Source organism: Aptenodytes forsteri, unplaced genomic scaffold (assembly GCF_000699145.1).
Source record: "Aptenodytes forsteri isolate BGI_AS27 unplaced genomic scaffold, ASM69914v1 Scaffold237, whole genome shotgun sequence".
NCBI classification, from domain to species: domain Eukaryota; kingdom Metazoa; phylum Chordata; class Aves; order Sphenisciformes; family Spheniscidae; genus Aptenodytes; species Aptenodytes forsteri.
In genome coordinates, this window is record NW_008794451.1 from 68,982 (window position 1) to 81,865 (window position 12,884).

At 35.7% G+C, this 12,884-nt stretch overlaps 1 protein-coding gene across 1 annotated transcript; it reads right to left on the bottom strand.

Annotated features, from left to right (window-relative positions):
- Positions 1–225: 225 nt before the first annotated feature.
- Positions 226–9,881, bottom strand: SLC35A3 (solute carrier family 35 member A3). Its single transcript, XM_009290441.1, has 7 exons — positions 9,679–9,881; positions 8,626–8,780; positions 8,422–8,544; positions 7,094–7,265; positions 3,783–3,901; positions 3,150–3,283; positions 226–845 (listed from the first exon to the last, which is right to left on the bottom strand). Exons 1-7 carry the CDS (start codon positions 9,863–9,865, stop codon positions 755–757), a joined length of 981 nt encoding a protein of 326 aa, XP_009288716.1. The 5' UTR covers positions 9,866–9,881; the 3' UTR covers positions 226–754.
- Between the last annotated feature and the right edge of the window lie 3,003 nt (positions 9,882–12,884).

Sequence of the window (12,884 nt, forward strand, 5' to 3'; positions counted from 1 at the left end):
CGTCTCTTGGAACACTACAGGCTGTCCTGATGAAGGCTGGAGTACCACCACAGATTTCCAGCTTTCACTCTGAATTTCTGCCTTTGTGTACTTAGGTGAGAATGTTAACATTCTTACAATAGTTTTATATAAGCAACAGAACACAGATTTCTGTTATTAAATCAGCCTTCTAAAAATATAAAAATATTTGATATTGTGAAAGTGTCTTTCAATCATACTTCAATCTTCACAGTTTTAATAAGGAATATCTAATTAGAACCATCACTTTAGAACTATGATGTGTGTTCAGCTGATTTCAGGTAAACAGACAAACAGTTAAAAACATATTTACTAAGATTAAATATAGTCAAATTGCAAAAACATACAATCTGACAATGTTGTCATGTGCTCTTTCAAAGAGTGCATAGGACATATTTCTGCAGCAGTCAGTACAGTAAATTCTTTTGACACAATCCCAGTCAAAGCTGTAAACATTCCTAATTGCAGTTTCTTGGAAACTTTTTGTTCCTTTCAAGTTTTTATTAGCAAGTTGCACTGGGCATTCCCCTGCCAGTTTTTGTTTTGTTTTCAGTTACAGACAGTATCATCAACGACCTTTAACCCATCTGGCTGTTCAAAACTACTCATAAGCATTTCTTCAACAGATTCAGGGCAGTAATCCTTCCCTTGCAGTGCACAATGACACTTCCCACACACCATCGTTAGCGAGGCCCCCAGTGCATGGTCTTGAGAAGCAGGCTGATGAGGAAGTCTGCTATGCTTTAATGGGATTTCCTGCGGGTTTGGGGTCATAACCGTATAGGAAAGTAGCTGCTATTACAAGGACGGCTCCGAAGAAAAAGACACTGAATAGAATAGGGATGGGAAAAAAAAAAAGTTAGCTCATTTCAGTTGATGCAATTTTATTTGTGTAATACAATCAAAAGAACGGACATTTTTCCTGTGGGAACACAGAAAGATAAATTATATTTGTCCACTTTATAAAGAACAAAATAATTTGCATATATTTATTATAGAAGGATGCAGGAAGAAGTTGAAATAAGAAACTTACATCCACAAAATAATGTATCATTATACTGACATATTCTGAAAATTAAAATTATAGTTCCATGAAACAATTGTCAAAAGTAATCAGACCAATCCTTTTTTTTTTTTCCTCTCCTCTTTTGCCTAAAGCTCTGTGCAAAATGCAAGCAGAAGCTAAAGAAGTGCAACTACCGTGGTTACCCAGCCATTTTTAACATCTTGCGTACATCACGTTGCTGGACTTGTGTTTGCTTTGAAGCCCAAAGCTTATGTCAAAACAAATTACTGTTGCCCAAGAACCAATCTGCAAGTCAATATAATCTAATTTTTGGCAGATACATAAAGATTTATATAAGGAAAAGATAATAAAGGCATCTTTTGTATTGTGACATATGGGCCCTTCAAGTTGTTTTGATAGTTAAAAGTCTGAAACAAAATATCCAAAGCCAACAGACAATCAGTACACATTTTAGAAAAGAACCTTGTCATAAAGACATGACAATGTTGACAATTTGATCTTCTGAACCAAACACTAAAAAACCTGTGGCACATGACATGATAATCCTTCAGAGAATACAGTTAGCCTACTTCTGCACATGACCCACTGCAACACATTCAAGCACTTAAGTATTTTATGTCTATTATCCCCATCAAAAATGTTTGTTTAAGTGACAGGAACAATTACTCAGTTTCAGTTCAAATAAATTCAGTTGGCATAAGCAAGCTACTAAAAATTAAGTTTGCTTAACTCAAGTTAATCAAGTTTTATTAAATGAGATGGCTTCAAGTTCTACTTGCTGCTAGTTGGCTCCATCTAATTTAATTATTTACCACTGTTTCCATTTTCACCATGTTTGCAGAAGCTGTTAAGTTACTTATTGATTTTCCATTTGAGCACACAGAAATTCTTAAACCACTTTCTAAATTTGTTTTAATAGGACAAGTATAGGCTACTTATAACTTAAGTTGAATGTCTTCCACTTTTTAAGCCTAAATAGTTGTTCTACTTCCTTTTTTGAATGTTTAAGTAAACTCCTGCTAATGTTGCAAATACTACTTTTAGATAAAAAGATCTTTTGTTGTATCAGATACAAAAGTTGTAAATATTATTCAAAATATTTTTACGCTATGATTATGTGTAACACAGGGGAGGAGTGTAGGTCAATTATAAGCAAAATCCTATTAATATATCTGGAAAGTTGGAATATTACTTCTACACTCCATATATTAACACGCACTGCCAAGACAAGCACTATTGCAGAACCTACCCATGTACAAAACCCGCAGTGCACAGTGCTACTAAAATCTGATTCACAAAATGTCAGCACACAGTATTGGTCCTAGAAGCATATAGCAAGCATTTTTCTCTCTTTCTCGGTTGAGTGTTTTCACTAATAAATATGGTATTGTTTAGAAAAAAGCTCTGCCTTTGGGCTTCTGGGTGTCCTTGGGCAACTAATCGCTATAGTGTAACTTCCATGTGTGTACGATTGCAATTCTCTCTTTTAGAGACTGTTTTGAGATTGGATGAAAACCCGTATAAAGAGATGATCGCCATTGTCATCGTTCAGCCCTAAGTCCTCTTGCAACGAGGTGACTTGTGGAAGATCTGTCCATTTAGAGGACAAAGAGACAAGAAGAGACAGGCAACCCCTTTGTCACGGTCTTACTCAGAACAGCCAGCAGGTGGGAGACCAGTTCAAAGAGCAGGGCCAAAGGCAGGGCAAGGGAAGCGCCAGCACCCAAGAGGGCTGGCTTCAGCATGAAGGCAAAGTAGGAGCTGAAGGAACTGAGGGAGGTCGGGTAGGGAGGAGAAGGAGAGAAAGGGACAGAGAGCCTGCTAGAGAGTGGTTCGTCAAAAGCCAAGACTTCAGATGCAGTTATTCCTGACCTGTGAGGGGCTGCATCTTGCACAGAATTTAACCTTGCCAACTATACTGAAAAAATTAAGTATTCGTTATGGTATGTTATGAAACTAAGCTTTTATGTGCAAGTTGTATCTAAACATTCTAAAAGTGTGGCTTGGACTGGTTTTTTTATTTATTTTTGCAGTTATTATCTGGTAAGCATTAAGTTTTCAACTACTTTTCTTTTTTTCAGCATACATGGAAAATAATTCTTACCTTGTAGGGACAAAATCTTGCAGCCAGAAATAGGAGATCAACGTTGACAGTATAATAGAGAGAGAAGTTGCAAATCCCTTTAAAATGTTGTCTGCATATTTTATAACAGCAGCAATCACCAGCCCTCCAAGTGCCTGAAAAATATTGAGGTTTGGGTTTGCAACCTGCTAATTCCACTGAGAGCAGCTATTTTAACAACACGTGCTTACTTTAGGAAAAACTTTTGTCTATGTTTAGGAGCATTAAATTTATTTTATGTTACGGATATGCACTGTTGAAGATAAATACTGGAAGAGTTCTTCTTTCCCCATTAAAGAAATTGTTGATCATATTACCATCATTAAATTAGTGGAAATGCTTGTACTATACATTTTTAGCCACAGGAGGAAGGGCATATTTTTTTTTTTTTAAACATTGCAAAAGAAATAACACTTATATGCTTTTATGTTGCACAATACTTAGTCATATACTCGCTATATATTTTCCAGGTTTTTATTTAGAGATTTATTCTAATAGTGATAGATCAGACTTTTGACTATAGAATTCTCAGTAGCTTCAATGTCACTCAGTAGTTTCCCCAGTCATTTATAGAAGACTAAAATTCACAGAAACATGTGACACAAGGTATCTCACCTGTAAAACAACAACTATCCAAGTGAGTTTATTGTATCCTTGAAAAAATCCATTCTTTGACACTTGTTCTCCATCATAAATGTATACACCCATCAGTCCAAATATGCTACCGAAAAATCCTGAAAGTACAAGATTGATTTAAAAGCTTCAGGTGAAAAACATGCAAACAGGTTCCTTGTCCTCAAGGACTGCTCACATATATCCGATTTTAAAATAGGACTGCTACTTGCAATACCATCACATTCAAATCCAGTCAGTGTTCAGACAGATACTCTCTTTTAAAAGCTTTTTTCCACACTTATAACAACTTTTGCCTGTTTCCGTTAGGACATTCTTATATACTTATCTTCCATTGCTTTCTACCGGAATGGGGTGATTTTTGTTTATGGCATATAGCAAAATTCACTTAAACACAATTTCAGTTTTCCCGAAACTAGTCATGACTGAAGGCTGAGGTCACACTATAACCTGGAGAGAAAAACAGGGAAGACTTTCAGTGGAGGAGATGGTCGCTGACGTAGCAAGAGCGGGACTTATCAGTTTGCCAATTCAGACAAGGATCTTGGAAGTGGGATTCTTCTGAACCAGTCTCAAACACAACGAATGTTTACTAGTAGAAACTTAATGTCAAAAGAAGAAATTGAGATGAGATTAAAAAGTTTGTAATTTGGTGAGTCTAGTGTTCTTCTATCAGACAGGAAACTTTTCCTAATCCCCTCAGGCATGGAAGTAATGCAAGCACCTCCTCTGTGACGGATGTAGGCTCTAGTCCTGAGCAGAAAAGGGAACATTTTTTCCATTCCTTTTCTGTGAAAAACTGACCTCTATTTTCATCGCGTTTCTTTGCATCTGAAAAGGGTGGCATTGTTCTGAACAAAATAAAACCTTCCGTTTGACAAGAAATAATTCTTTTTGTAGACATAATTAAAAATTTAGGTTTAATTCAGATTAAAGCAATTACTTCTATTTTCCAATTGGTCTGCTAAAATAAAAAAATAAAATCAACTATTCATACACCCCTAATATGATACTGGTATGCATTAAAAACTGAATTTTGCAACAATTATTCAAATGTTTTCCAATTTTTTCTACAGTTCTAATAATTCTCTACAGATATGAAAACTAAAACCAGGTTGGACATATGGTTTTTGTTGTTTGTGTTTTAAGAAAAGCTCTATTTCAAACCTCTTGCTTATGACTGACTTGCTCCTGAATGATACAATGTCTTAAGCGGGCAACTATCTTGCACTTGCAGAACGGATACACTAACGTATTTTTGAAATTGTGATTTCATGTTTTAAATATTTTCTAAAAGCTGTTATCAGGAAACCCTCTATGAAATACGACAAAATTAATTTCATTTTTGAACTGAAAACAACCTTAATAGCAAACATAGTCTACTGAATTTTGTATTGAGGCAAATTAAGCTGACAAAAAATAAATAATAATAATTAAAAAAAAGAGGTAATTCTATTCTCACTATTATCACAGACATTTATGTCCTCATATATCACAGTCCTAGTTATTCATTACCTTGAACAGTTTGTGTTTAGACGCAGTCTGTTCTGATCTCATTGTTTTCACAAAGCAATTACTGGAATATTCAATATATGACCAGGCCGACTATGAAACTAGTGAACTCTTTTTTTTTCCACACATACTTTTGTGCACTGTAGAAAAATCTGAAGAATGTTTTAGAAGAGATCATTGATTTTCAACAATTACGAATGTTTAACTGGAAATTGTTTCAGATATCTGCATTGTTGCCCACCAAAGCGCTTTTAGCGTGGAAATTGAGAGTAGTAATAATCAGCTTTCCTTGGCAACGGATTTTATATTGTAGCTCCATCCAGAACCACAAATCTTACCTTAAATCCTGGACCAAGCCCCAGCCACCCACCCTTCTCTGCCTCCAAAATTCCCTAACATAACCTTTCCTGATGTATCCCCTACACCCTGTTCAAGAAAACTTAGTTTTAATATACACAATTTCAGTAAGTACCAGCAGATGGTAAGTAGAGGTTTAGATCCCCTTCTCTATCCTCAAGTTTCAAAACATTATGGACATGTAAAAATATTAAGATATAATCAAAATGCAGTCCTGTGTTTTTAACTGAAACCATTTATAATTAAAAGACAGCAGCAGGAAAAGAAAGGAAAAAATATTGCTTGTATTCAGACATTTTGGACCATACCAGTTTTTGACCAACTATGTAATTACAAAAAACTACACCATCTCCTGGTTTTTATGGTACTTCATTATATTCTACCAGACTCAGTACACAGCCCTGATCCACTAAATCATCCTCATGACTTAATTCTACAGTACTGTGGATTTGATCAAGAGTCCGTCCTAAGGTGCTGGAAAGTTCAAGTTCTGCTGAAAGCATTTACTCAAATATGCAATAAATAATTATTGCCTACAGGTGAAGACTAGAGGGATTCCATTAGAGAAAGAAGGGCAACTCCAACAATAAGTTTTGTTTCCGTTGCAAAACAGGAACAAAAAGATATTGCTGATGTCACATTTCCAACCCTATCAACTGGACAAGACTGCTCTGAGGTGAGGGAAAACTCATTCAGGAAAATGGATCAACTCTGTCGCCATTAATATCCAGGGTCTAGAAGATCCAGAACTACTTTGGAAATAGGAGGTATTCTCTTACTGACAGGTGCACAATAGGTAAAGGCATTAAATAGTTAAGTTAAAGGCATTAAGTTAAGGCATTTAATAGTTAAATATTAAGTTCTTAATTAAGAACTGCCTTTTGCATATGCCTCTCTCCAGTGATTATACAGACAACTGAAACAAACTGACCTTTGTACTGAAATAATTCATTACCTCAACTTTATTCACAAAGCAAGCAGGGTTTTTTTGCATTAAAAGTGCCAACCTATAAAAACCTGCTTACCCAGACATGAGAGAAAAAAAAAGTTAATTTTAAAACATCTCAAAACATTGATTTAGAAATATATTTTTATTGTTCTTTATTCTCTAAAAAAAGTAAAAAAAAAGGAAAAAGGAATACTATTATATTTATCAGATCTCATGAATTAGTGCAAAAGACTATCATTTTTAAGGAGAGGATACAAGGAATCCTGCATAATATAACATTCTTTAGAGAATTTTAAATACAAATTCCATAAACAGATAATTCTATCTAGCAGAGTTTATACTCTTGGTTTTAAAAGTATTTTTATGCCAAATACTAAAATGTTGGTGGTATTTTTTATTTATATATATATTTTGCACATTTATCTTAATTCTTCAGAATGCACTATCTCCAAGAGATGACTAAAATTAAACTTACCAAGCTGAATGTTTCTGATCCACACAGACTGCTTAGTTTCCTTTAAAATTTTCTCAAAATAAACCCCAGCAAATCCACTAGAAAAGCATGCTATAAGAACTGCAATCAGGCCTACAAACTGAGATCCTGCTGAATGTTCCTTAGCAGCTGTTCCTTGAGAGTCTGAAGGCCACTGGATGTAAAAACAGTTATACAAATTCACTGATAAAATCAAGTCATGAGCATCTATAAAATGCAAATTTGTTTTCTAGCAACAGTAACAGTTACTAAAAACAGACAATCACATGCTTGTAAAGTTTTGTACCTCGCACCATAAATACTTTTAAAGGACTGCAAAGCCACAATTTTTCTTTCTATGTATTTGTAAGGAGTAAAATTGTGCCTGAACTGGGAGAATACCCATCAATTTAAACAGGTCCAGGATTCATGTTTTATAAGCCGGAACCGTTTCTGAATCCCAGCATGACTTACGGTCATTCACAGTCACCAACTTTTGCCACCCGACAGTCAGTTACCTTATAAATGTAAGCACAGTTAGAAAACCATTTACAGCAGCTGTTTTTAAGATGGGGTGAATTGTCTTTTGCATGTGCCCCTCTTCAGTGATTATGCAGACGACTAAAACAAGCTGAAATTTAGGAAGCTAAATCCTGCAATATATCTAATGCTAACAGAATAAAATGCAATGCCATAGACAAAAACATACTGAAGAGTCTGTTAATTACTCTCAGAATGTTTTGTTCTCATTTTCAATTATTAAATTTGAAAATTCTATAAAATTTAATCCTCCAATTTTTTTTCAAATCCTTAAGTTTTAAAATAAAATTTTCTAGGATATGCTAAAATCTGCTAAAAATTCTTAGAACAGTCTCATCCCATGATCCTGCCCTCTGAAAACTACAAACTCCTGTACCTGCACTATTTAGAACAGAGGCCAAGTTTGCCTCTTGAAACAGTTCAAGTAAATTTGCCATGCTGGAACCGTATCACAAGGTGAGCAGCAGGACTGTGCTGGCACAGAAGATCTGTGAATCCCTAGTGTCTGAAGAAGCGTGCTAATAAACACTGCTCTCACTGTTATTTGCAGGTTGCTCCAGAGGCCCTGTCACATGCTACAGTAGAGCACTAGGACACAAAAGAGGTGTTATCTTCTGCCTTTGAAGGTTTCTGGTGTCCTCTAGCCCTGGCCAGCTGTGATTCATAGCTCCTGACCACACTCTGGTGCTTGTGTGCAGCTGGTAGAATCAGAAAGCTGTATAACCAGTACAGAAATCCATGTTCCTTGAATAAACACATTAAATAAACACAAACCACCTGTTAATATTTACCTGCACCAATGCCACTCCTGTCATCAATATCACTAATGAAAGCCACTGGTATACACCCAATTTCTTGCTCAACATGGACACAGAAAACAATGCTGTGGTAAGAATTTTCAGTTGATATGTAACCTAGAAAAACCCAGAAACAGTTACTACCACATAATTAATGGGTTTTTTTGAAACTTACAGAGAAATCCAAATGTACCATACCTGGTATGTGGCTGCATCTAGGTTTGACAATGCTACATACAGCAAGTTATTCTGAAGAGTATAAATTCCTGAAGGAATAGCAAGTTTAAGAGTTTCCATGGGTTTATTAAGGATTTCATCATGTAGCACTCTGTTCAGAGTCTGTAAATTGCACTCTACCCAAAGAAACAATAAAAGAAATAGACATTTACTAAAAGGAGGGGAAAAAAAAAAAAGAGAGGTAGCAATGTTCTATTCTTAAAGATTGTTGCCCCCTTTTTATGGCTATCACTGCTATCAAGACCTCAAAATACTATCTATGTTTGTTTGACTTTCGTAAGCCTCATATGTAAGAAAAAAAGGCTGCAAAGTGTCTTCCTGTAGCCTGGAATATCAGAACTAGAACAATTATTCAAAATACTTAAGTAAAACTCATTGAAACCGTATCAATACTTGAAGATGATACGTTAAGGAGTATCACCTAAAAGGTGCACATTTAGAAGCCTACAGAGTCATCAATATTTATGCATATACAATGATATTTTCAAGCTGTTGAAGATCAAATATATATGTCAAGGAACCAGATAAATTCAGTATAAAATGTACAAAATAAGACCTAGAGTAAATCTGAATATACTTTTTTTGAGCTTAAAACTCTGCTTCTTCCTGTAGTAATGGAATTGCTTCCTCCCTTCTGCATCTACTGTTTATTATAGGCTTCTAAATTATCATTCATGCTTTGGACACACTTAAATCTTTTCATTTTTTCCTACTTCTACATATGAATTTCTTAAAATGCCTGAGCAAACACAAGCTTCAAGCTGTTAGTAGAAAATTTATTCTTGCACTCCTCAGTATCCACATTCTTTAAAGAGAACTCTCTTCAGCAAGTATACAGTATCTCGTATCGTGTGATGAGGAGTGAAGTATGATTAGTGTCTTTCCAAGACTATTTCTTACACAAGAAGGGAAATGCTTTGTTGTATGCCTGTACTCACATGGCTGCTTTGCAGTTGCCACTACAATACAGGATATTGATTAGGAAAATTACTTGGTGCAAAATTTGACACATACGGCTGTCTTTGTAGACCAACAGAACACAGGCCAGAATCTTCAGAAGTTCAGCAATAACTACTGCAGTAGAGGATAAGTAACGAGGTCCTTCTTCTTTCAGTGTCCGAGAATAACGCATGGTCAAGACTAAACTTGTGGTCTGAAAAACCAGGATGCCCAAGGAAAGGTATTTTAAATTGGCAGACATTTCTTGACTTTTCTTCTTCCTGAAACAGAAAAAAAAAACCCAAACAAACCCAGGCTTAAAAGGTAATATTGCAGATAGATGTTTCCCTTGGGAATCAGCATATTAAAAAAAGTTATCCAGGGAGCTCAGCCAAAGGTAAACAACAAACCTAATCCAATATTTAAAAAGGAAAAGGAGATTAACACTTTAAAACTGTTTTTCAACTACATGATTAGAAATGGGGAAGCATATCAGAATATTCGGAGAAGTGATAACTAATAGAGAAATGAAATGAAATATTTCTTATCTGTAATAATAATAAAGTGAAATAAACTGATAATTAGCTTTCCAATAACGGTTTCACAAAAGAAATCTCCCAAGTTAAATCAGTCATGGATTTCTTTATGTAGGTGAAGGCTCAGAAGGTATTTTCAAAGTGAAAAAGCCCCACACTGCGGTACTGCAGAATGGCCAGTACCCCTGCTGCAATGAGCTATTCCCAGACTGAAAAGATGTTCTCATTCTTCCACCTCTCCAAAGTTTTTCAGGTTGCAGACTCTGCCTTGCAGATGACACAGTGCCAGCACAAGACAGGGTGAGGGTTGGGCTGCTTTAAATGAAAATGAGAGGCATGCCCGATGCTGAAGGAAAAGGAGAGTTGTGGGAAAACAGGGTTGGATAGGAAGACGTGGGATGGAGGAGCTGCAGGGGAGACAGCACTAGACCTGTCCTGCTGATTATCCTGCTCAGAAAATATCAGTTGAATATACATGACTAGGTAAATGCACCTACTTTCTCATACTGCACCGACTACCACAAACCTTACGTTAGTAAAGCTGTATCCTTATCTCTACAATGAACTTTCACTGAGCTGACGTGGTTTTCTTTGCCTTTGTCACCAGTTAAAGCATTAACTTAGTGCAGGAGACTAATAGAGAAAGCAATTCTCATTTTGCAAGCACAATATATTACAAGGAAATTAAAAAATGCATCACTGCTCTTCAGAATATTATATAATTTTCTGCTATTCTTCATGTTAAGTAAGAAGAATTTCCATACGCACAGAAATTAATGCTTTCTATAAAAAATTAACTACTACCGCCTCCCCTGCCCACATATTCAAAAACAGAGCAGTGTTTTATAATGCCAAAGTAAAATCAAATCAGTAATTAAAAGTTAACAAATATGTTTTCAAGTAAAAGAAAACCAGTAACAAGTCAAGACAATGAATGCGGTTCTCACTTTTAGAAGTCTAGAGATGGCATAAGCAATACTTATTGGATGCATATGCCAGAACTGTCCCTATGCATGTTCTACACCTACAGGCACACAAGTTTTGACTCATTAACTATCTAGTTTTGTACACACTGCTGAAGGATGTGCTGGTACCTATAAATATTTGTAGCTGAAACTGAAGCTGTTTCTTGCTGACTGCATTTCTCTAGCTCAAGATGCATTTCGTAACAATTTTCATTGCTATTTTTTCAGAGATCTGGAGAGCTGTGCTATTCAAATATTTCTGACTTGCCTGTATCTTGTCTCTAAGCATTAATAGATTTTCTCCAGTCAAGTATACAGAGTCAAATTAATACCTATATGGCATGGATACTTAAGAGACATTGCAATAACCTGCAAAAAAATACGAATTGCCAACAGCCACAGAGATATGAAGTACATGCTTGTATCCTACACAATAAAAATGTTTCCCTTAAGAATCATATGGCTGTAAAAATATTTGTAAAAGCATATTGGCAAAGGAGGAAGTAAAAGATGCCAGGGTACAGAAACTGAGGAAGAAAGAGACAAGGATTCCCTTAAGGAATCTTAATAGAAGATACTTTTGTATGAACTATGATCTCATTTTACTCGCTGAAGAAACAAATACTAAAGATGCAACTGCCCCAGACAATACAAATCAGACAGAAATGTAAAGCACGAAGGAGAAGCTGCAGACAACATTCAAGATTTGCTAACTTTTTCCACAGGTTCTGGTGGAATGACCCTTTACATGAGGATGTTAACTGTGGAATTACGCATCCCCAACAACAAAAGGGAGAAGATCAGTTAGTCAAAGAGGAACATCTTTGAAGAATAGACTTGCCATAGCTGAGAACAAGGAGGAGAAACAGAAGAACGTTCTGGTGAAGGGACAAAGAGGGGACATGCAAGGTCAGAGATCATACTCTCTGGAGAAATACCAGCAGCGTAGAGAAGAGAGAGGGAGAAAAAGGGAAAGCAAAAAAAAATTAAAAAAAAAAAACAATCCACTGAGAGAAAATACAGAACTATTAAAAAAAAAACCAAACAATCCACTGAGAGAAAATACAGAACTGAACTTCATGAAAAGGCTCTGCCACTGGAGAAAACTGACATTGCAAAACGCACATTTATGTGAGCCAACTTGCACGAACAATTTCTTCCACCTTTTCCATCTACCTCATTTTTTAGTATTGAGACCTGTCAATCTGGAAACACAAAGAGCAATATATGGTTAAGATGAACAACACTAAATTTCATGGAAGCACACTTAAAGATAAGTAAGTTTTTAAACTTTTTGGTTTTCAGTTTTCAAAATGCTTCTGAACAAAATACAGATAATGGGAACACACCTCTCTCCTGAACTTGGACCCAAATTTCTGCATTCTGTGAGCCTGTGAAGTGACAAAGGGTTTTACAAATGTCCAAAATTCTCAGAGATCAATTCCTCAACCTTCAAAATAGGTCACAATATCAGAAAATAATGTTCACATGAATTTCTTGCTGAAATACAACCATCTATTTACTAAGCAGCTTAAAATGTAATTTTAAAAGTTAATCACTGATACCTTGTTTATGAGCAAATATCAAAGCATTCAGCATGAAAACATACCAACAAGGACAACAGTTTAATAAGCCCATCAGCAAAGCCATAAGGAACACATACCACATACTGAACTACAGTCTTGTCTTTATTAGTAATCATGATAAAAAAAGGAACTTTCCCCAGACAATGTGTCTCAAAAAGGTGCCAGTAGCAGGAAACATTTCTTTACCATAATTC